A 21198-nucleotide genomic window follows, 5' to 3' on the forward strand; every position below is an offset into this window, starting at 1 on the left:
TATAATATAGCGAGTAGTCTGATTATACTAAGAGTAGAGCTTCCTTAAGGGAAAATTTGAAGAGCAGACTTGGCGGAGCCAGAAGAAGTTTAACCGGCGCTGCACTATGCGCACAACCGCGCAAAACGCCTAGAGGCGGATTTTAAACAGGGAACTTCAAAAGAGCTAGAAATGGTCCAAAACAACCAATTACTACAGCTCTTGTGCTGAGGTCACTTCCTACAGGGTCAGGTAGGCTGCTCAAGGCACCCCACTCCCACCGGTGAGCAAAGAAACTTCCTTCTATCCAAGTAAGGTAATGGACAACACAGGAACTACACCACAGCCCAGAATACAGCAGTGCCTGCCTGTAAACTGGTCTAAACTAGTCGAGGAGAGGCGGGAAAACAAGGATTATTTTTTTTTTTTTTTTTTTTTTTTTTTTTTTTTTTGTTTAAGATAGAAACACACAGAAAATGCAGAAACAGTAATAAATCAGTTACACAGGCTAACACACTTTAGTGGGCAGCCTCAACAGTTAAATTAAACAAACAAACTTTCGAGATGTGTGTGTGTATATATATATATATATATATATATATATATATATATATATATATAAAATATATGTGTATGTATGTGTGTCTCCACACTTATGTATGCAGCACCGATCTTGACAAAATTGAGTCATGTTACAACAAAATTGCTAAATTTACTAACAGCTCTACCTTTAGACCCATCACTGCCAGGCAGTAAGATATTCAGTGGCTTGAATTTCCCCAGTTTCTCACCTACCAAGAACTAACTAGTGCCTTTAACATCCTGAAGTATCCTGACAAAACTTCAGCACTAAAACAACTAATTCTCCACTACTCTACTAGTTGTTCCCTCCATTCTACTAATGAATCTCTCTTCTCTGTATGACTAGTCATCCACTTTTTTTTTTTTTTGGACTGTAACTGTGTGAGTTAGTAATTGACTCACTTAGTAATAATAAGGAACTGTAGAGTTGTTAGCTTTTGTCTCTTACAAACTTTCTTTGAAACACAAGTATGCTTTTCTTTATTGTATTCTCTGTGGAGCTTTTCTCCCCTGGCCTCTACTGAAAATGGAAATATCTCCAGCTAAACTAGCCCGGTCAACAAATGTAAAATAAAAAAATAAATAAAAATAGTGCCAACAACACTACTGGGAAGGCTCTATACTCTCATACTATAGCTAAAACCTGAAATAACCCCCCATAACCTCTGCTTCAACTATCACACAATTTAAAAAATCACTTAAATCACATCTCTGGGTAGACCTGGATCTGCCCATGTATAACACAACAATGGCTTCATTTCTTAATCCACATTGCCCCCCTTCCTAATCAACCTATTATTAACATAATACAAGATTATATTGCCTTAGACTTACAGACTTGTAGCCTATTAAGACAGTTAAACTCGGCATTACTATTGTGCATGTCTCTATTTCTAACATTGTCTGTTTTTTTTGTTATTTTATCTAATTGTGGAGCTTTTCTCCCCGGGCCGCCACTGAAAATGGACCCAGTCCAGTTTGATTATCCCAGTTGAGAAATGTAAGATTAAATAAATAGTCATCAAGATTTTTTTCAGTGTAAAAACACAAATATATACAAAGAAGTATGCAACAATATTCAACAGTGAGAGGAAAGACTCCCAGGCAGTATAGAAAATGGGAGCTCAGTGTATAAAGGATAATAGAGGAGATGGAAGATAGATTGGAAATGAGTTTAGGTGGGATCATGGCAAAGGCATGGGTTTTATGGGCTAGGAGAAGTACTAAGCAATCTTGGATAGTTTAGACTGCTGAGCTTTCCCAGTTCCTGAGGCATTAGCCCTAAAAGTTTGAGGATTGCTCCACTCCTAATATGTTCATCCAGGGTTGTAATGCCATCCTCCTTATCCTTTAGACCAAGACCAGCAAGACTTAATCAGCCCGGATATGAGAACTTTCCCCTGGAAATCCAGGCTCGCTCTTCTATCCATAATCCTCCAGAGAGAGATGGACCCTTGTTTAGATCTCTTGAGTGGCAAGTCATCCTGCTAAGAAAGCAGCCCCCTTGCTATCATGGGTAGTTTTTTAATGGCTTTTTTTTTTTTACTTCAAGAAATGTTTCATTGCAGTGGTTTGTTTTGTTAATTACGGGTAATGTCCTGTGAACGATCCTAGGCTATTGGCCTGGAGGCCCTTATAAGCCTAGCCAAGAATTTTGTACATGTTCCCACAAAGTCAGCACCTGTTTCTTCTGTTCAGCAGGCACACAGGCGAGATTCCAGGGGTGCATTTTATGTTTCCCATCTAGTCATCCAGGTTCCTCTTGGGCTAGTGAGGTATTCTGCTTGATATGGAGAGGGCGTCTATTCCACAAATGGGGGAGTCTTTGGGGGGGGGGGCACATCTAACCTGCCAACAAGTTCTATTAATGTCGCAGACCATGTTGAGGCCTTGCGTGCAGGTTGCATGAGTGGAGTTTGACTTGCATATATGCAGCAACTCCAAGACTGGGTCTGAGATGGCCTTGTATGCCAGACACAGGTCACCTCTGAGCAGTCTGTCTGAGACTGAGTAGAGGGACAGGGCTTTTAGCCTGTCTATGTAGGATAGGTGTTTGAGACCCTGGATTTTCCTGGTCAGAAATCTCTGTGGTCTGTCCAGCTGCTGCATGTGCTTGGCAAGGTACATGCTGAAGGGCGCATTGTACTCTATAATGGGTCTGATGAGGGAGGAGTACAAGGATGTTATGACCTCCTTGTTCCTGGATGAAATACCCTTACTTATGAGGAGGGCCATGTAGAAAGCTTCCTTATAGCGGAGGCAACTTGGTGATCAAAAGTAAAGTTGCTGTCAACCTGGGTAGCAAAGTCCCTCACGACTGATGGCGTGCTTAGTACATTGTTACTAATGTGATAATTAGTGTGGATGCCATTTTCCCCAAAGGGGATAATGATGCATTTCTAGGCTTTCAGTTTGAGGCCATGCTTCTGGCACCAGTCATTAGTTTGGGTAAGGCCCTCTTGGAAGATGTTCACATCACTAGGGGAATTTAAGACCGTGCCTAGCTTGCAGTCATCTGCAAACTTGGTCAGCTACAGACCACTGGTTTTGGCTTGCACCTCAGAAATTGTAGCCCAAACAGTAGAGGCCTCAAGACCAATCCTTTGAGTATGCTGCTCGTTACGGGTCTACTACTAGAGGTGGCTTCCTGTATTTTGACGGAGTGGGTTCTATCACTGAACCAGTTAGCTAACCGTCTGGTAACATACGGGTTGATGCCTAGCTGGGAGAGTATCTGTTATGCCCGAGTGGAGAATAGTGTCTAAACTAGTTTCACGTCAGTCCTTTTTTCTTTTCTTTCAACTGTGTTGGAGCTTTAAAATGGCTACCTTTCCCACCTTGCCTCCTAAGTGGTGTTTCATCCTTTCCTCTACATTTCTCATTTTTCTACTTGTGACTAGTTTTTAGCTTGCTAACTGTTGCTGAGTTAACCGTTTATGTAGTTGAAGAAGTTTTGTCTTACTCAGCAGCACTTTCATTACCAGTTGCATAATTGATTAGCTTTGTGTCACTTTCAATGATTCGGTGTAAAGTAATTTATTTTTTACTGTCATTCTAAGATAATGGACAAAGACTTCAGAGTCAAATATATATTCAAAATGTGCAAATGTGGGTCTGCAGTCCCTTTGCAAGATGGATAATGCTACATGCCTAGAATGTCTTAAGGAGGCTTTTTGAGCAGTGCAAAATCTATTTTAAACTCTGTGCTTGGAGATGGAAGGAACTTTGAGCTGGCAACGCTCAAGTCCACCCCTCTCCTCCAGCTAGTCAAGAGTCATCTTGCTGCTGTCTCCCCAGTGCAAAACAGATGGTAGGCTTAAGTGGCCCCGATCAGCCTCCCCTTCTCCTAAAATACATCGAATGCACTCCTCCCTCAATACCTACTTTATTCAAAGAGGGTTTGCTTGTTAAGCCTTTGATCAAGTGGTATTGCCTGGTTTACCTCCCAGACTAGAATTTTAACTGCTGGGCTGTGTATTTGTTTTAGGTTGCAGTATTGTATTTTTGTTGAATATGATTACTGTAAAGTGGCAGTTTATTTCAGAGCAGGACATTTGGTCTCCCGTTTCTCATCCCCCACAAGCATTAAATTGAGCTGCAGCTCTCCCAGATTTTGCTGCTTCTGACTGACCTTTTGCTTCCTCAACAGATTGTGTCCAAATTTGACCAGTGGTCATACACTTTATTGAGTAGATGTTGTTAGGACTGTTGATCAACTGCAGTGTTAATTTCAGAACCACAGCCTTTGGTTTGTACTATCTCATTGCCATAAGTGTAGTTGTAATTGAACTTTCTGCCTTCGAGATCCACAGTGATAGGAGTCAGGCCATCAGGATAGATGTTGGTCTCCACTCCCTTAGGCCTGATCATACTGTCCCAAGCTTTAGTCTGCATAGAAACCCTCAGCATTTATGTCCATGCAGGTAGAAGCTGTGACTGTCGAAGTCTGGGCTAGTTTGGCAGTTGACTTGCTTAGAGCAGAGTCCATTAGTTTATCAGGGTGTGCAGTTTGTCTCTGTACAGTGTAGTCCTCCCTTCATGAGCTTCCTTCTATATGGATCTTGACCACTTTGCCTTTGGGGTTACATGTACCTGCATTGACAACCACCCACCTCTTTCACACCGCTGCCTAAGTGCCAGCAGTTGTAGGGCCTTATCTCATTATTATTGTAGGGTCATCTGGGTCCCCACCTCCGCTGCTTTGGAATCATCCCTTGGGTAGCACTGAGGAAAGCCTACTTGCAAAAGAAAGCAGTTATTCACCCCCCAGAGTTTCCCACCCCGAATGAGAACAAGAATTAAGAGGTATTACCCCCTCCCTACTGAGATGACTTCATATTTGTGGATATCTTGGAAATGATTCAAGTTTAAATGGAATGGACCGCTGGCATTCCCTTTGAATCTGAACCTCCCTGTTGGAGAAGGCTTTCCTGTTGTCCAGGTCATCATCTTGGGTGATCCTCTCACCAGACAGAATGATTTGATTGGGAGCAGTCGACAATGAGGAATTCCGACATGATAGTTCCCACACCAGAGACGTCTGAAAGGATTCTCTGGCCTTCAAAAGACTAAAATATTGCCTTTTACTCCATGGGCCGACTCCATAGTGGTTGCGGCCACACTCTACCAGAGTGTTCATTGGTCCACCCACCCAACAGGTACTCCTGTGTGACGGATAGCCTCATGAAGCAACATGACCATGCACCCTGCTCACAATGCAGTAGATGGTTCATACAGGGTGGTAGTGGATAACACATCTGTGTGACTGGGCTTGACTACACCGAATTTTCTTTTGTAAACATGTTTATTGATTTTAATATATAATGTATTTAACATAGCAAACTTATATAAGCAATTGTAACATTCATAAAACAACTAAGGTATTTACAAAGACATCCACATTTTGTTTAAATCGGTTAACTTGGCTATAACATCTTAATAATAGACTAGGACTTTTTTAACAAGCTTTATCTGAGGATAGAAGAGGAGTTTTAATTAATGCCCCTTTTTAGTGGAACCCTGCTTTTCAAGTAGGTGTAAAAAAAAACAAAAGCAAGAGTGCAAGACTCTCACAGATGGAGTTAAGTTTCAGTCTCTGCAGTGCACATTTTCAAGGAAGCAGTGAAGTTTGCATTCGATTGTTTGGACTTGGCCAGCGGCAGCAAGAGAATAAGGAATCTGGTAGATGTCAAAAGGGTCGTGGCTGCTTTCAGAATGGCTGATAAATCAAAAGTGAATAACTTAGCAGAATGTATACGATGTAATAGTAGCCCTAGAAGGGGCTTGTAGGTTGCTTCCTGAAGACTTTCCAGTCAGGGGTTATCTGTCTCCTCCATTTCTCAGAGTGAATGATCACTGCATGAGACAAGGGGATAAGACTGATTATATTTAGACAACATTCATTGTAGTATTCGTTGCTTTGCTCCTCACTTCAGATATCCTTTATTTTATTTGTATATTTTATTTTGCCTTTGCTTGCCAGGCAAATCTGACTGGGTTTAGCTAAACCCCTTATCATTTGAGGCCTGGTGAGAAAAGCTCCTTGGCACCCGTATTACTCTAATGCTGCTTCTCCGGTAGGGCAGACGCTGTATATCAGCCCCCCCCCCAGGCAGATTGGAGTAGTTTAAGCACCTCAAGGCTGATTTCTGCATATGCCTTCCAAGATGCCTGTATGCTGAAGTGGACACTTCCCTGGCATCTTCTTTTACTCCTCGATCCCAATATCCATCCTTCTGGATTATGTTGGATTGTCACAGTTGCTGCTAAATCTTCTTGTTGGGTTCAAGTGGATGACTTTCTGTGGTTAGAGTTGTATCTTTTGTTATAGCTCAATTGCCTTTGGTATCTGGGCTATTCTAGCTTCCTGTGTCTGAGTCTTGAGTTTTTGTGGGATCTTGGACAGTCCACTGCCTTTACTTCCTGGTGGAGGACAGAATTAAGTACTGACTTTGACCAGTAAGCAATACATTTCCTACAGTTTTTGCTGTTTTTTTTTCTCATCTTGTCCCATTGTGGGCATACTTTTCATTTTGGGGACGTTCATATCTGACAGGTTTGTTTGCTTGCCGTTTGCCATTTGTCTTGATGATAGCAGTCACCTGGGGCTAATCCTTTCCTTACCAAAGTGACTTTGAAGTGCTCCAGGCTTGCAAATGACTGATCTTCTGTTCCTGTTTCTCCTCCTAACCCCCACTCTTCCTGAAAAGTTGAAAAATCGGTGATTACTGTTGTACTGCACTTTCTTTGCTTAGTCTTCTTGATGAAGCAGGTACTGTAGATATGGTAAGAGGTACATACTCTTTAATTGAAAGACAAAAAGCTAGCAGGCATTTGTGGCTCCTGTTGTAAATTTGATTATTTATACTGAGAATCCTTAAACTTTAAAAATGTAGATGTGGTTAGAAGGAAGTGAATAGCCAGCCTGAAATGACTGCATTACTGACAACTCCCCTTTCTACCAGGAACAGAGTGATGATATTTTTGGTATATGTAGGAAGTGGGGAGTAAAGGAAGACTGTCCTTTGCCAAGAACATAGTATGTAACAAGTGCAGTTAGCACTTTAAAATGGCAAGCTTTGAATTTGAAGTTGCAGGACTTTTGCAGTATGGAGTTGTGAACTTTCAGTAGATTACCCATCATTAGGACTGCTTGGCAGGTAGAACTTTCCCATGCTGTGAAATGTCATCCATACCACAGTGCAACTTATAAATGAGAGAAAGCTGGAGACTTCCTGAAGGAACTAGTTCAGGGGTGGGGTGCATTGTGGGTGTTGTTAGCCCTGAGAATAGTTCAAGTCAAGTGCTGAGAGTGCCAGAAGTTTCACTTTCTGCCTTGCCTTTGACACCAGAGTATAGTCTCTGATCCAACATTGTATTGAGTACATACAACCCTGGTGTGTGCACAGTTTTGATCTCAACTGTTTCTACATTCCATGAATTTAAAACTTTTTTATCTAGCTGGTTGAGGCGTATTTCAAATGAAGCTGATATCTGGTGGATTGTCTTGTGTGGGTTTGAGTCACTGGAAGGTCCCGATAAGTCGTACATATAGGCATAGTAGTTGATTGTCTTATGGTAAAATGTTTTGCCATTTTGTCACTGGTGCATTAGTTTTCATCTGCAAAATGTTGCTTAAATTGTGAATTTATTCCCGAACCCATAAGATTTGCTTTCCTTCATACACTGGTGATATTCATTTGAAACTGCAACAAAATTATCTTGTGCTGCCTGGTATTGCAGCTGATGTAGCGCATCTCCTCACTTGTTTTAGTGATCAGGAGTAAAACAATGATTTAAAAACAGTGTGTGCAAAATGTGCACTGGGGGGGATGCATTTAAAACTGCATTTGCACACGTGTTCTTTGGACCTTTAAGCATTTTGAGGTCCTGACATACAGCAACTAGGGTTCATAGGTTCATACTAGGCTATCTGCCCTAGGGCATTTATAAGCCTAGCCAGAGTATGTTTGGCTTTCGCCACCCATTTTAAATTAATTTTGCTATGCCCTTTTTCGAGGTTAGTATACTGTGCCTCTGTCTAACAGTGACACAGAAGTGATACCCGGGGTAAACCTACGATCTCCCATCCACTCATCAAGATTCCTCTTGAAAAGAGTCAATGAGGGACTCTGCCTAACCTGGACTGGGATTTTATTCCAGAGTGAAGGGAGCCTCTGGGTTATGAATCTGTCCCTCCAGCATGTCCTATTTATTTCAGTGCTGAGGTTCAAGTCTCTCGGCGTGTAGCTCGATGGGATTGGATTTTTGAGGTGCAGCATGTCCCTTAATTCGGGTTGGACATGGCCTTATCGTCAGGCACAGGTCACCTCTGAGCAGGCGGTATGCCACTGAGTAGAGCTGGAGTTTCTTTAACCGGCAGCATATGGCATCTGTTTGAGCCCTTTGATCCTCTTGGTGAGGTACTTTTGGGGTCTTTCCAGTTGCTGCAGGTGTTTGGTAAGGTACATCCCAAAGGGGCATTGTACTCAATTATGGGCCTGATGAGGGATGAGTAAAGAGGCACGATGACCTCCCTAATCTAGATGTGAATCCCTTCATGATTAGGTGGGCTATATAAAATGTTTTCTAACCACATTGGCCACGTGGTTGTCAAATGAGAGATTGCTATCAACTTGGGTCCCCAGGTCCCTAATTACTTCTGTACTTAATGGATTACCACCTATGTGGTAATTTGTGGGCACTTTGTTTTGCCAAAGGGATGACTATACACTTTTGGCGTTTAGCTTGAGGCCATGGCTCTGGCACCAGTTGTCTGTTTCTCTGAGGCCCTTTTGGAGGATGCTTGTGTCGGCTGGAGAGTCGATTATGGCGCCCAGTTTGCAGTCATCTGCGAACTTGGTCAGCCACAGTCCTTCCGTGTTGGCCTGTACCTCCGAGAAATATATACTAAACGAGAGGTCCCAGGACTGAGCCTTGTGGGACGCCACTTGTAACTGGTTTGGAGTCTGACATGGCTCCAGCAATTCTAACCATGTGGGTTCTGTCCTTGAGCCAGTTTGCAACCCATCTAGTGACATAGGGGTTTATATTTAAGCTGGTGAGCTTATCTATAATGCCCAAGTGGGGTATTGTATCGAAGGCTTTTGCGAGGTCCAGATAGGCTGTGTGGATCACCTTCCCTTCGTCAATGGCCTTGGTGACTGTTTCAAAGAAGTCAACCAGGTTTAAGAGGCAGGATCTGCCCTTAACAAAGCCAAACTGGGTAGGATCCAGTGTCTGTAGGTCCCCAATATCTTTATTTATGAGGTCCATGATGATCCTTTCCATAGCTTTGCAGACCAAGCTAGTCAGGCTTATGGGGCGATAGTGGGGGTATGTGCTGCTTTGTATGTTGTTGGCGAGTCCACTTCAGTATAGGGCTTTTAAGTCGCACACAACTTTGTAACATTGAAATAACTGAATTCTGATATTTTTGATGTCACGTTCTAACTTGGTAAGAGAATTTAGGAAAAGTCTGTAGAAATTTTCATTTAAGCATCTTAAGTTGGTTGTATGTAGTGCACATTTTAAGTTATATATTTTTGATGGATTGCCTGCAAAGCACTGATACGATTTTACTTTGTGGATGTATGGTTGACTGATTGATTTAGTGTACGCTAACTGGTACTAGTAGTAGAGTATCAGTGTATACTAACTGGTACTAGTAGTAGAGTATCTCGACAAGAAAACAAATGAGCCCATTGTTTTAATTCTAATTTTTCATTTGGATTTTTTTTAGTCCCTTGTTTGTAACATGGAAGATAGGTCGAGATAAGCGTCTCCGTGGCTGTATTGGAACCTTTTCTGCAATGAACCTCCACTCAGGTCTCAGGGAATACACACTTACCAGGTAATGCCAGTGTGCAATGCTACAGTAAATTACATTTATATCTTTTATTTTACTGTTTAACCGTGTCTCATCCCATAGCTTGGCTCCTGTTCTTAATTTTGCCTGTTTTCTTTACCATTTTGTTCTCCTCCTGTTCATTCTGCATGCTTTCTGCCCTATCCCCCCTTTTATGGCATTTTACCCTTTATTTTGCAGAGCGTTTTTCTTTGTATTGTAATGGAGAATCATTTATCCCTTATACCCTTGGGCCTGTGTCGCACTTAGAAAAGTAGCCTTGAACCAGTTGCCTGCCTGCTGACCTGTTTCAGCAACTGGTCAGTTACTTATGTTTGAGACACAGTGAATCACCCAAGTCACTCGTAGTGTACAGTGCTTTGTTTGTTTTACATTGTGTTACTCTTTCTCTGTCATCATAAAAATACATATATTTCTGCTGTTGAGAATACAGTTCTAGGCACATCTGTAGGGGTATCAGTGGTGTAGTAGTCCCTCTGAAGATGAGAGAGGACAGCTGTCCACGTAATCTACCACCTCCCAGCAAGGCAGCATTTCTGGCATAAGAATTCCTAAGTGAGCCTGATTTAGTGGATGACAAACTCTGCCTCTGTCACAACACCTGCCCAGTCAGACCAGATAAAGTATTTTTGCTTGGAACCAAACTGAAAAAAATACTGTCCTTGTGGCTTCTCCACACACTGCCTTTGTGTAAGTGTTTTTTTCCAGCTGCTTTGGTTTCTTTCAGTATTCCAGATGTATACTATAGGTAAATTTGGAAGACTTTCACAATGGCCATAGGTTGATGGATGTAGGTGTGTGAGATACTGGAAAATGAATTTGTTTTACTTGGTCAGGATGGATGCAGTTATTAAAAAAAAGTGGTTGACCAAACAAACCCAGATTTTAAAGCCTCTGTTATAGCTGACTTTATAAAATGAAGTGTGAGGAAGTCAAACTTCTGTCATTTTTGTAGTGAAAAACTAGACAATTGCCACACTTTTTTGAGTGAACAGTAGTTACAGGGCAGTGTGCAGATTTAACAAGGCTCAGTCCGTCTTGGGTGATCACTAGGTGTTCTAATGCAACCCCCCTTCCACCCTGCATGCTGTGTGATTGTATACAAACACCCATGTGAGTCTAAAGAATAATTAGGTTTCGGTCTTGGGTGCTTGCATTTTGTGTGACAGTATAGCCACATGGTTCTCTGGCTACCTCCAGAGAATGGTGCAGCCCTGATAATTATACCATCCCCGGAATAAAAGAGGTGGCCATCAACTGCTACATTCTCTCTCAATACTTCTGGCTGTGTATTGCTTGCATATTTATTAGATAAAGATGGGAACGGTTTTCTTATGTTCTGTGTGTACAAAAGTGTGTATAGTATGAATGTATAGTATGGTACGAGCTTATGCTGGCAGTTCTGCTGTTTATACTTCAGTAACAGTTGTGGTTTTGTAGACAGTAACAGCTGTTGTACCTCGGTAAATATTATGGTTCTAATGATGATGTTTGCTCGGACTTTGAATGTATAATTATATAAATATATACAATGTATGCGTGTCTGTACATGTGTATTTAATATGTATATAGTATGATGATTAGCATTGCTGTCTTGAAGCTTTTGGCTCTTTGGTTCAGTTCCGGTCTAGAGTCTGCATGGTGGGTTTCCTTCCTTATCCTAAAGAGACGCAAGTAAATAAATTGGAGGCCTTCTAATTTGCTCATAGTTCTGTGTGCTGTGTGCACACACCTGCACTTTTGATGAACTAGCAACCTTCATGTCTTAGAGCTAGGAAAAGACCATCGCTGTTTGATGTCCCTGAACAGGATAAAGCAGGTATCAGAGACTGAATTACTGCATATGTTATGTGTATTTTGTAAGTGGACAAGCACACATGATAGATTCTGTGTTTTTTTCCTGTGTTTGTGAGCTTTCCTCTTTGTACTCAAGTTTCCTTCCACATCCAAGAGACCTGCAGTAGATTGACTGGCAACTCCAAAAAGCTTGTGTGTGTGTTACTGAAGAAAGGCCTGGCAGTCTATTTAGCTGTTTGTGGTGCTGCAGTGAGTCATAGTTGCATATATGCATGTAATGTATTGATAGGATTGCCACATTTTCAAGAGCCCAAAGTGACCCTTTTTTATGGTAATGTAATAGTTTTCAGAACAAACCATATCTACAGACATTGCAAAGAACCAGACTTCACTTTTTTACCAAAGTTAAAGCTCACTGCTTTACAATTTGTTATTTCTGTTTCATATTATGTTGAAGTCTTTCAGATACAAAACAAATATTTTATGCAGTTGTTTAAGAAAACACCAGAAAGGATGTTTTTCCATAGGAGACAAGGACACAAATGTCTAAATAGGGACTGTCTTGAGTAAAGTGGGACAGGTGGTAACCCTGTGTATCGATAAATGAAGTAAATATAGTTAGTTGGCAGAAAGCTCCTGCCCTCTCCCTGTATTTCCTGGTAACAGCTGTAAGATGAGGGTGGCGGTCCATTAGCATCTGTGATGTAGTCTGCTCATGGATGAATTGCTTAACACCTTTACTTCTTAAAAACAGAATGCAGAGCAACTTTTTTTTCTGTTTCTTAGATTGATTAATCGTAGTGATAGTTTAGGATGTTCTTTGTGTTTCACTGTTGCAGTCATCACATTTGGGTTATCCCTGGTAGGGTAGCCCTCAGTCAGCCCGAATACCAGAGGCTTAGTATTTCTGCGTCGGTTGCTGTCGCTTCAGGTCTGATGTCAGATCGATAGTCAGTAGTATAAAGTAAGGCAGCCGACGCCATTACATCAGTCTTTCTTGCCGAGGAGCCTGAAGCAGAAGCAGTTCACATGAGTGCCGGTCGTCGGCTACCTGAGTTTCGTTTTCAGAATTGAAGTTGAAATCTCCTAAAGCAAAGTACCCTTTAGGGGATCCTTTTTTCTTGCTCTAACCGATGTCAGAAAAAGTTAACAATTGTGTCGCCTGTGGAAAGCAAATACCACAGCGACACTTACATTCTTACTGCGTCACTTGCTTAGGCCCAGCCCACGATGTCCCCTGCTGTTGCTTTTGTGCTTTGTTCAGTGCCAGAACTATACGTCGTCAGACCCTTATAGCTAGATATTTTTGCTCTCAGTCCTCGATTTCTGATATGGCTTCGGTAAGCCATCCGACATCAGATCTTCTGAAATAAATGTAAGGCTAAAGACACACCGCACAGGTCCAAACCTACAGACGCTTCCATTAAGCTATATGTTCTTCGTGTTTCACTGTTGCAGTCATTACATTTGGGTAATCAGCTGGCAGGTTGCCCTCAGTCGACCTGAATTCCAAAGTCTTGGGTCCTGCGTCGGTTGCGGTCTCCTCTTCCGTGACGTCAGGTCATCAGGGGTATAAAACATGCAGCCGACGCCATTTTCTTTAGTCTTTCTTGCCGTGCGGTGCCCGAAGCAGAAGCATTTCGCAAATGATGGTCGGCCAACTACTGAAATATTAGAGTTTGAGTTTCAGAACCGAAGTCTTCACTAAAGCTAAGCACCCCGTCGGGGAAACATTTTTTCTTGCTTTTTACCCATGTCAGAAAAAGTTAATAATTGTATTACTTGTGGGAAGCAAATACCTCATAAGTATTTCCATTTATACCGTATTCCTTGCCAAGGCCCTGATCACAACGTGCCTGGCTGTCAGTTTTGTGCTAGATTTAACCAATGCACTATTAAGAGTCGGTATATTTTTGCATCAAAGTATTTTGGAAACAGATTTAACTACCCAGAAATGTCATCGGATAGCAGTCCGACTACCGGAGTACATAAAAAATGTAAAGAAAAGGACAGAGAAAGGCAGTCGAGATCCAAAACAGACTATGAAGCTTCTCCTAAGCCGTTTGCCGGTACTCAGTGAGGTTCTTTCGCAGCCCCTGATACCCACTACCTTCGAGTTGCAGGCCTCTACCGACACCCATGTGGAGTCTGGCATGCCACAAGATACTCAAGGTAATGGACCGACGGATGTATCCCCCTCGGATGGGTCCGGAGCCGCTGAGCAGGCACTGGCTTCTGAGGGTGTATTCAGACCTCAACATTTGTATATCAAACCGATGACTGCTGCAAAACCAAAGACAAAAGCAACTTTTAAAACTAAAAAACCGACGCATGAGCCACGTGCACAGGCCTCTATGCCTAAAAAACAGGTGATCAAAATGGCTGAAGACCTTATTACCTTGATCAGGGGTACCCATCCTCCTCCAGATAAGAGGCCTAGGCAAGACGCTGACTATGAATCTTTAGATCAGGTTTCTATTTCTTCTGATTACTCTTCTGATCAGGAATTATCTGTACCTCCCTATGAGGATTCTGATGCTGAGGAGTCTATTCCATCTGCATCTCCTACTGAGGATTATTCTTTTGGAGAAACCTTGCATGCTTTGAGAGAGCATTTTCACTGGGAGAGTCAAGACTTCTCAGAATCAAAAAAGAGGCTCCGGGATTTCCTTCTCCCTCAGCACAGGCCTTTTAGCCATTCCCCCTGTCCTAGACATTGTGGATGATGTGTTTTCGGAGTCTAGCTTGACCCCTGACTCCTTACCTCCGGTTCCCAGTAAGCCTGACCGATATTACAGGGTCCCTGACTCTCATAAATTTTTATTTAGAAACCCTGCTGCTGATCCTGAAACAATTTCACAGGGTCCAAAGGGAGTTAAGGCCTCGACAGCAAAAAATCCTACCCCTTCTGACAGAGATTCAAGGGCACTAGACAGATGGGGGAAAAAAGGTTTATACATCTGCAACCTTGGCAGTCGGGGCCTTAAACTGTCAATTTCACATGCTTAAGTACCAACAACATGTTATGGGATTGTTGAAACAGAAAATTATGTTGATTTCAGAATGTTCAAAAAATAAAGAATTGCAGGAATTATTGCGTGCAGCTGAACAAGTAGGAAAGCATACTTTGCAATGTGGTTTTGATTCCTTAGAGGCCTCCTGCAAGGCCGCAGTTACTGGATCTGTGATTAGGAGGCATGCCTGGTTAAAGGAACAAAATTTGCCTGATCATAAAGCTAGACTGCTAGATGTACCTTTACAGCATGATTCTGAGTTTGGTATTAAAGGCAGAAGAGGTTTTAAAGAAAATGTAAGACAAAGCTAAGTCTATGCAAACTGTTAAAGACTTCTTACAGGTGCAGCCACCAAGATTCAGTGGACACTGGCCTACATAAAATTGGTCCTTTCCTGTGTCAGACAGAGCTCAAAGGGGCAAATCCAGATGCCCTAAGGATTCCAGATACCAGGCGCAACATTCATACCGGTCAAAGCAATGGGGCGCTTCCACCTCCAAATCTGGAGGAGATAAAGCGCAAACCTACAGAAAGCAATCCCAGTGACTTCCTTCTGCCTACACCAAGCACTTATCTTTTGGCAGCACCCATAGGGGGACAATTAGTACTTGTTGCAGTTAATAACCCAGGACATATGGGTACTAAACATCGTATCACAGGGATACAGATTCCATTTCCACACTCTGCCAATGGCAAATGGTTGGCCAGCTCTGCCAAAAAAATCAGTGGGCAGAGGCACAGAAACAGGTTACATCCCTCATGGATAATGGGGGCCATTCAGATAGTACCAGAAAAGGAAAAAGGTCAAGGTTTTTTCTCAAGACTGTTCTTGGTACCCAGAAAGGACAAGGCCTGGTGGCCAATACTGGATTTATTGATTTTGAACACATACCTGGACATTCCAAAATTCAAAATGCTGACTTTGCAGCAGCTTCTGCCCATGCTGGGCAAGAATGCTTGACTGGTGACTTTAGACCTAAAAGAGGCATACCTGCATGTCCCAGTAAGACAATCGTGCAGAAGATACCTCAGATTCAAGGCTGGCTTAATGCATTACCAATTCTCTGCACTGCCCTTTGGCTTATCTACTGCACCCAGGGTCTTTACAAAGTGCCTGGCACCAGTAATTGCGTTTTGCAGACAAAGAAGTATACAAATATATCCTTACTTAGACGACTGTCTCATTCAAGCAGAGAACAAGGACACACTCTTCTTCGACCCCTGGCATTTGTGAAAAGGCTTCTAACATGCCTTGGGTACACAGTAAACGAAAAGAAATCCACAACTGCTACCCTCTCAAAAGATAACATTCCTGGGTGCAAGCTTGAATACAACTGCCCAGATGGCTTACCTCATGCCAGACAAGCAAAGGCAACCGACTACTTACTTCAAACCGATGGCAACAAAAACCCAGTCTTCTGCAAGACAAATTCTGCAGGCTCTGGACTTCATGGCATCCTGCGTCCTGCTGATTCCATATGCAAGACTTTATATGAGGAAACTTATTTTATTTTATTTATTTTACATTTGTTAACCGGGCTAGTCTGGCTGGATACATGTCCATTTTCAGCAGAGGCCCGAGGAGAAAAGCTCCACTATCATACTATAAACTTTACAGTTCAAAACAATCAATGAATCAAAAACAATCAAACAAAGACAAAAAGCAAACAACAATTAAATAAACAGTGTAAAATATGAAAGCAGATAAAGGAACGGTTATTATGTAGTTTAGAAAAATGCAGAGGTAGTATAGCAAGAGATAGCAGTGGAGAGGCAATATTAAAAAGAAATAATAGCTAGAGAGAGATTGTCATGGAAAGAGGAGGATTTGAGAAAAAAAGTGACATATGGAGAGTTAGTAACAGAAATGAAGTATGCACAAAGTGGAAAAATGCAAGTTGTGCCTGGCACTAGTATTAAGGACATAGATTAGCATAGAAGTAGCCAGTAAGTGAGTAAGAGAAGAAAAGGTGACAAGAATGTAGTGATAAAGCATGAAGTAGGAAGATATAGGAAGTGTGAAAAAAGAAGGAAGAGAAAAAAAGCAGGTTGGTCAGTAGAGGGAATCAATCAGAAGTTAAGAATAATCAGTAGAAGTGAAGAAGGAGGGGACTGGAAAGAAGTGAAATCTTTGCTGAGCTCAGTCAGGATTGGAGCATGGGCATAGCCAGTTCAATGTCCACATAGCAACTTCAATGGTACCTAAAAAGTTTATGGAGTCAACATTCTCGCAGTCTGGAAACAATGATTCCTCTCATTCCCTGCCTCCAACAGGAGTTTCTATGGTGGGCAAGGGCATGTCACCAAAACATGGGACGACCTTTCACTCTACCCCCTGCCAGCCAAACCTGAACAGACTCATCAGATTATGCCTGGGGGGCCCACATGGCAGGAAGATGCATTCAGGACATATGGACACCAAAATGCTTCTACATATCAACCAGAAAGAGATGCTAGCTGTTCAAAATGCCCTAACAGCCTTCAAGGACTTGCTTCATCCAGGACAACTACTGATAAAGATTGACAACACAGTCATGTGGTATATAAACTAACAAGGGGGCAGACACTCGTACCCCCTTTGCAGATTAGCCATGGCACTGTGCGACGCAGCTTTGACCTGTCAAATACATCTTCAAGCTCAATTCCTGCCTGGAAAACAAAACACTCTGGCAGATGATTTAAGCAGAAACCTTATGGATCCTCACGAGTGGAAACTAAATCCGTAAGTCTTCAGCATGATGACAGAGAAATGGGGGAGCCCAGACATAGATCTATTTGCCTCTCCTCAAAATTATCAATTGAAAAGATTCTGCACAAGGACTTATCACAGACGAGCATGGAAAGTGGACACCCTATCCTTCAGTGGAAAGTGGACGCCCTCTCCTTCAGTTGGGAAAACCTATCAGTTTACACCTTTCCTCCTCTGCCTCTTCTCTCCAAGTTCCTCCTAAAAGTCAGACAAGAAAAACAAAAGATGATACTAATTGCCCCGGACTGGCCCCTCCAACACTGGTACCCAATCCTAAGGAACTTGTCTCAATACCCAGCTTGGACCTTGCCTCAAAGACCACAACTACTGTCTCAGCAAAGCAATCCGATCCTGCACAATCAACTACAGACCCTGAACCTGGCAGCAGGGCTGATCACGTAGTCATACAAACAATACCTCTCAGTAAAGCTGTGATGGATGTCATTTTGGAAGCCAGAAGGCCTAGTACTAGAAAATCTTATGCTGACAAATGGAAGAGATTCTGTGCTTGTAATCAAGCACAAGGAACTGATACAGCAGACCCAAATATTCCTCAGATATTGCAATACTTAACTGAGATGCTTGACAAAGGCCTATCTTTCTCATCAATTAAAATCCATGCCTCTGCCATTTCGGCTCATTACAATATAGAGCCACCAATCTTTTCTCATCCTTTACTAAAGCAGTATCTTAGAGGAGCCAAAATTTTAAGGCCTCCTAGAAGATCACCATTGCCTGCATGGGACCTCAATTATGTGTTGGAAAAGCTCACCCTGCCTCCATTTGAACCAGCTGCTACTGCTGATATAAAGTTCTTATGGAAAACAGCTCTGCTACTAGCAATTACTTCAGCAAGAAGAGTTTCAGAGCTACAGGCCCTCATGGCTGTTGAGCCTTTTATTATATTTTACCCAGACAGGGTGTCTCTCTGAGGACAAATCCTACTTTTATGCCTAAGGTGGTTTCCAGTGTGAGTCTTAGTCAAACAATTCATCTGCCAACATTTTATCCAAATCTGCAGAACAAGGGGGAGAGAATTCTGCATTTCTTGGACGTACATAGACGGCTAAGATTCTACTTGAGCAGGACTAAAGCTCTAAGAAAAACTGAGCAGTTACTAGTGGCATATGCTGCAGGATCAGAAGGCAAGGCTATTTCAAAGCAGACAATTTCAAAGTGGATAAGCTACTGCATCCGTTTCTGCTATTTACACCATGGTAAACCTGTGCCCAAGGGCATTGGGTCTCATTCCACCAGAGCTGCAGCTACTTCAGCAGCCTTTCTCAGGGTTGTACCAACCAAAGACATTCTAGAGGCTGCTACTTGGAGTTCTGTTCACACCTTTACAAAGCATTATCATTTGCCTCTCTACTCTAAATCCAGGGCAGGCTTTGCCACTGCAGTTCTGCAGGGCCTTATAGCCGTTCCTAATGCTGTTTAAGTCCAGCCTCCCAACCATAGCTTTGGGATTCTACCCAGTGTAATGACTGCAACAGTGAAACACTAAGAACATATTACAGTTGTGTACACTTAACATAAATGTAGTTGTTTGAGTGTATTCACTGTTGCAGACCAGGTTACCCTCCCGCCATCCCCCTGTCATTCTGCAGATGTCCTTCAAGGATGCATCTGCAGTCCTTACATATGGGTTGTCCTGCCTCAGGCAGCCCTTCGGTCGGCCGGATTCCAAAGTCTGGGTCCGGCGTCTGCTGATGCCACCCTCTCCCCGACGTCAGAGCGCCAGGGGTATAAAAGCGTCAGCCGACGCCATCTCCGTCTTTCTTGCCGCGTGGTGCCCGAAGCAGAAGCAGTTCGCAAGTGCCGGTCGGCCAGCTCCTGTAACTTCAGCTACTGAAGACTTCAAAAGCTAAGTACCCCATTGGGGACTCTTTCTTGCCTCAGCCGATGTCAGATCAAACGTTTAAAGTTAATAATTGCTTAACTTGTGGGAAACAAATACCTCATAAGGATTTCCATTCTTACTGCCTCCCCTGCCTAGGCCCAGACCACAACGTCTCTGCCTGTACAGCGTGTGCCTCCTTCAACCGACGCACTCTTAGGTGTCGGGCGGAGTTTGCAGAGGAATTTTTTGGGGCTAGTTACTGTTACAATATGCCGTCGGAGATTCCGACTTCTCATTTAACCAAAAAATGGAAGGACAAGGACCGACACATGCGGACTGTTGTTTCGGCTGAAACCACGCCTAGGCCTACCGCGAGTGTCTCGGTCTCGGCTGAAACAGAGTCCTTGGTACTTCCGACCGTCGAAACCGCACAACCGACAACTTCGGCCCCGGAGGCCTCTTCTGAGTCGGTTATAGAATTTCCCTCAGAAACCGGTGTTCCAGAAACCTCCAACACCATTTCCCTAGACAAAACTACGCCAGCACGTGGAGCAGCCAGGCCTCCTGCATCCATGTCCATAAAGGCATTCACAAGGGCTAAAGCTGCTAAACAGCCAAAATATCTGCCTCTCAACCAAGGCTATTCCTCAGGGATCCACTACAGGTTCACAGATTTTAAGTTTAGCGGAGGACCTTATTTCCTTAATTAGGGGCTCTCAGCCACATCCGGACAGGGGCTCTCATCCTCCTCTAGACAAAAGGCCCAGAGTTGAGCCCACTGATCCCCAGTCCTCTGATGAGGCCTCAGATGGCTCTGCTCTTTCAGACTACCAGGAGGAGGCCTTTATGGCCTACGAGGATTCTGATGCAGAGGAATCTATTCCCTCTGCCTCCCCTCCTGAAGAGCTATCCTTTGGGGAGACCCTTCACTCCATGAGAGAGCATTTCAAATGGCAGGGCCAGGAATTCTCTGATTCCAGGAAGAGATTAAAAATTTTTTGCATTTACCTCAGCATAGACCTTTGGCTATTCCTCCTGTTTTGAATGTCATTGATGATGTGTACTCTGAGTCTAGCATTACCCCTGACTCACTTCCTCCGGCTCCTGTCAAACCCGATAGGTACTACAGGGTCCCGGACTCGCATCATTTCCTTTACAAGGCCCACTCTGCTGACCCTGAAACTATTTCCCAGGGCCCTAAAGGGGTTGCATCTGCCACTACTAAAAATCCACTCCCATCTGAAAGGGAGTCCAGGGCTTTAGAGAGATGGGGTAAAAAAGTGTATACTACTTCCACTCTTTCTATGAGGGCATTAAATTGTCAATTCCATATGATACAGTACCAGGAGTATTTGTTAGATGAATTGCATAAAAAACTGTCTTCACCTGAACCCCTAGATCGCAAGTCACTTCAGGATCTGGTACATAACTCCCAACAGGTTAGCAACCATTTCTTGCAGTGTGGTTATGATGCATTGGAAGCTTCATGTAGGTCAGCAATGACAGGTGCAGTCATACGTAGGCATGCTTGGCTGAAGGAACAAACTCTGCCAGATCATGTTAAAGCAAAGCTTCTGGATGCGCCACTGGAAAAGCAAAAGTTATTTGGCTCCACTGCTCAGGAGGTCTTAAAGAAATTTGAGGAAAAGGCTAAATCTGTACAAACAGTCAAAGATTTTCTCCAGGTCCAACCACCAAGATTCAGCAGAAATTGGCCCTCTAAGAATTGGTCCTTTCCAGACACAGAGAGATTTCAAAGAGGCAAGAACAGGCGTGCCAGAGGTAGAGGGCAAGCTAGAGGCTCCTACAGAGGACGTCAATGGTAGCCTCGTAACCAGAGAGGTAGTGCATGACATACAACTGCTGC

General features: G+C 43.0%; 1 protein-coding gene across 1 annotated transcript in view; it reads left to right on the forward strand.

The window, feature by feature from the left end:
- Window positions 1-21198, forward strand: part of LOC122801312 (AMMECR1-like protein) — a 1138599-nt gene that overhangs the window by 90189 nt on the left and 1027212 nt on the right. The window contains exon 2 of the mRNA XM_044070856.1: window positions 9803-9913. Coding sequence (XP_043926791.1) covers window positions 9803-9913 — 111 coding nt within the window. The remainder of the gene's footprint in view (window positions 1-9802; window positions 9914-21198) is intronic.

This window comes from Protopterus annectens, chromosome 4.part1, assembly GCF_019279795.1.
Source record: "Protopterus annectens isolate FY-2018-M chromosome 4.part1, PAN1.0, whole genome shotgun sequence".
Taxonomy (NCBI): Eukaryota; Metazoa; Chordata; order Ceratodontiformes; family Protopteridae; genus Protopterus; species Protopterus annectens.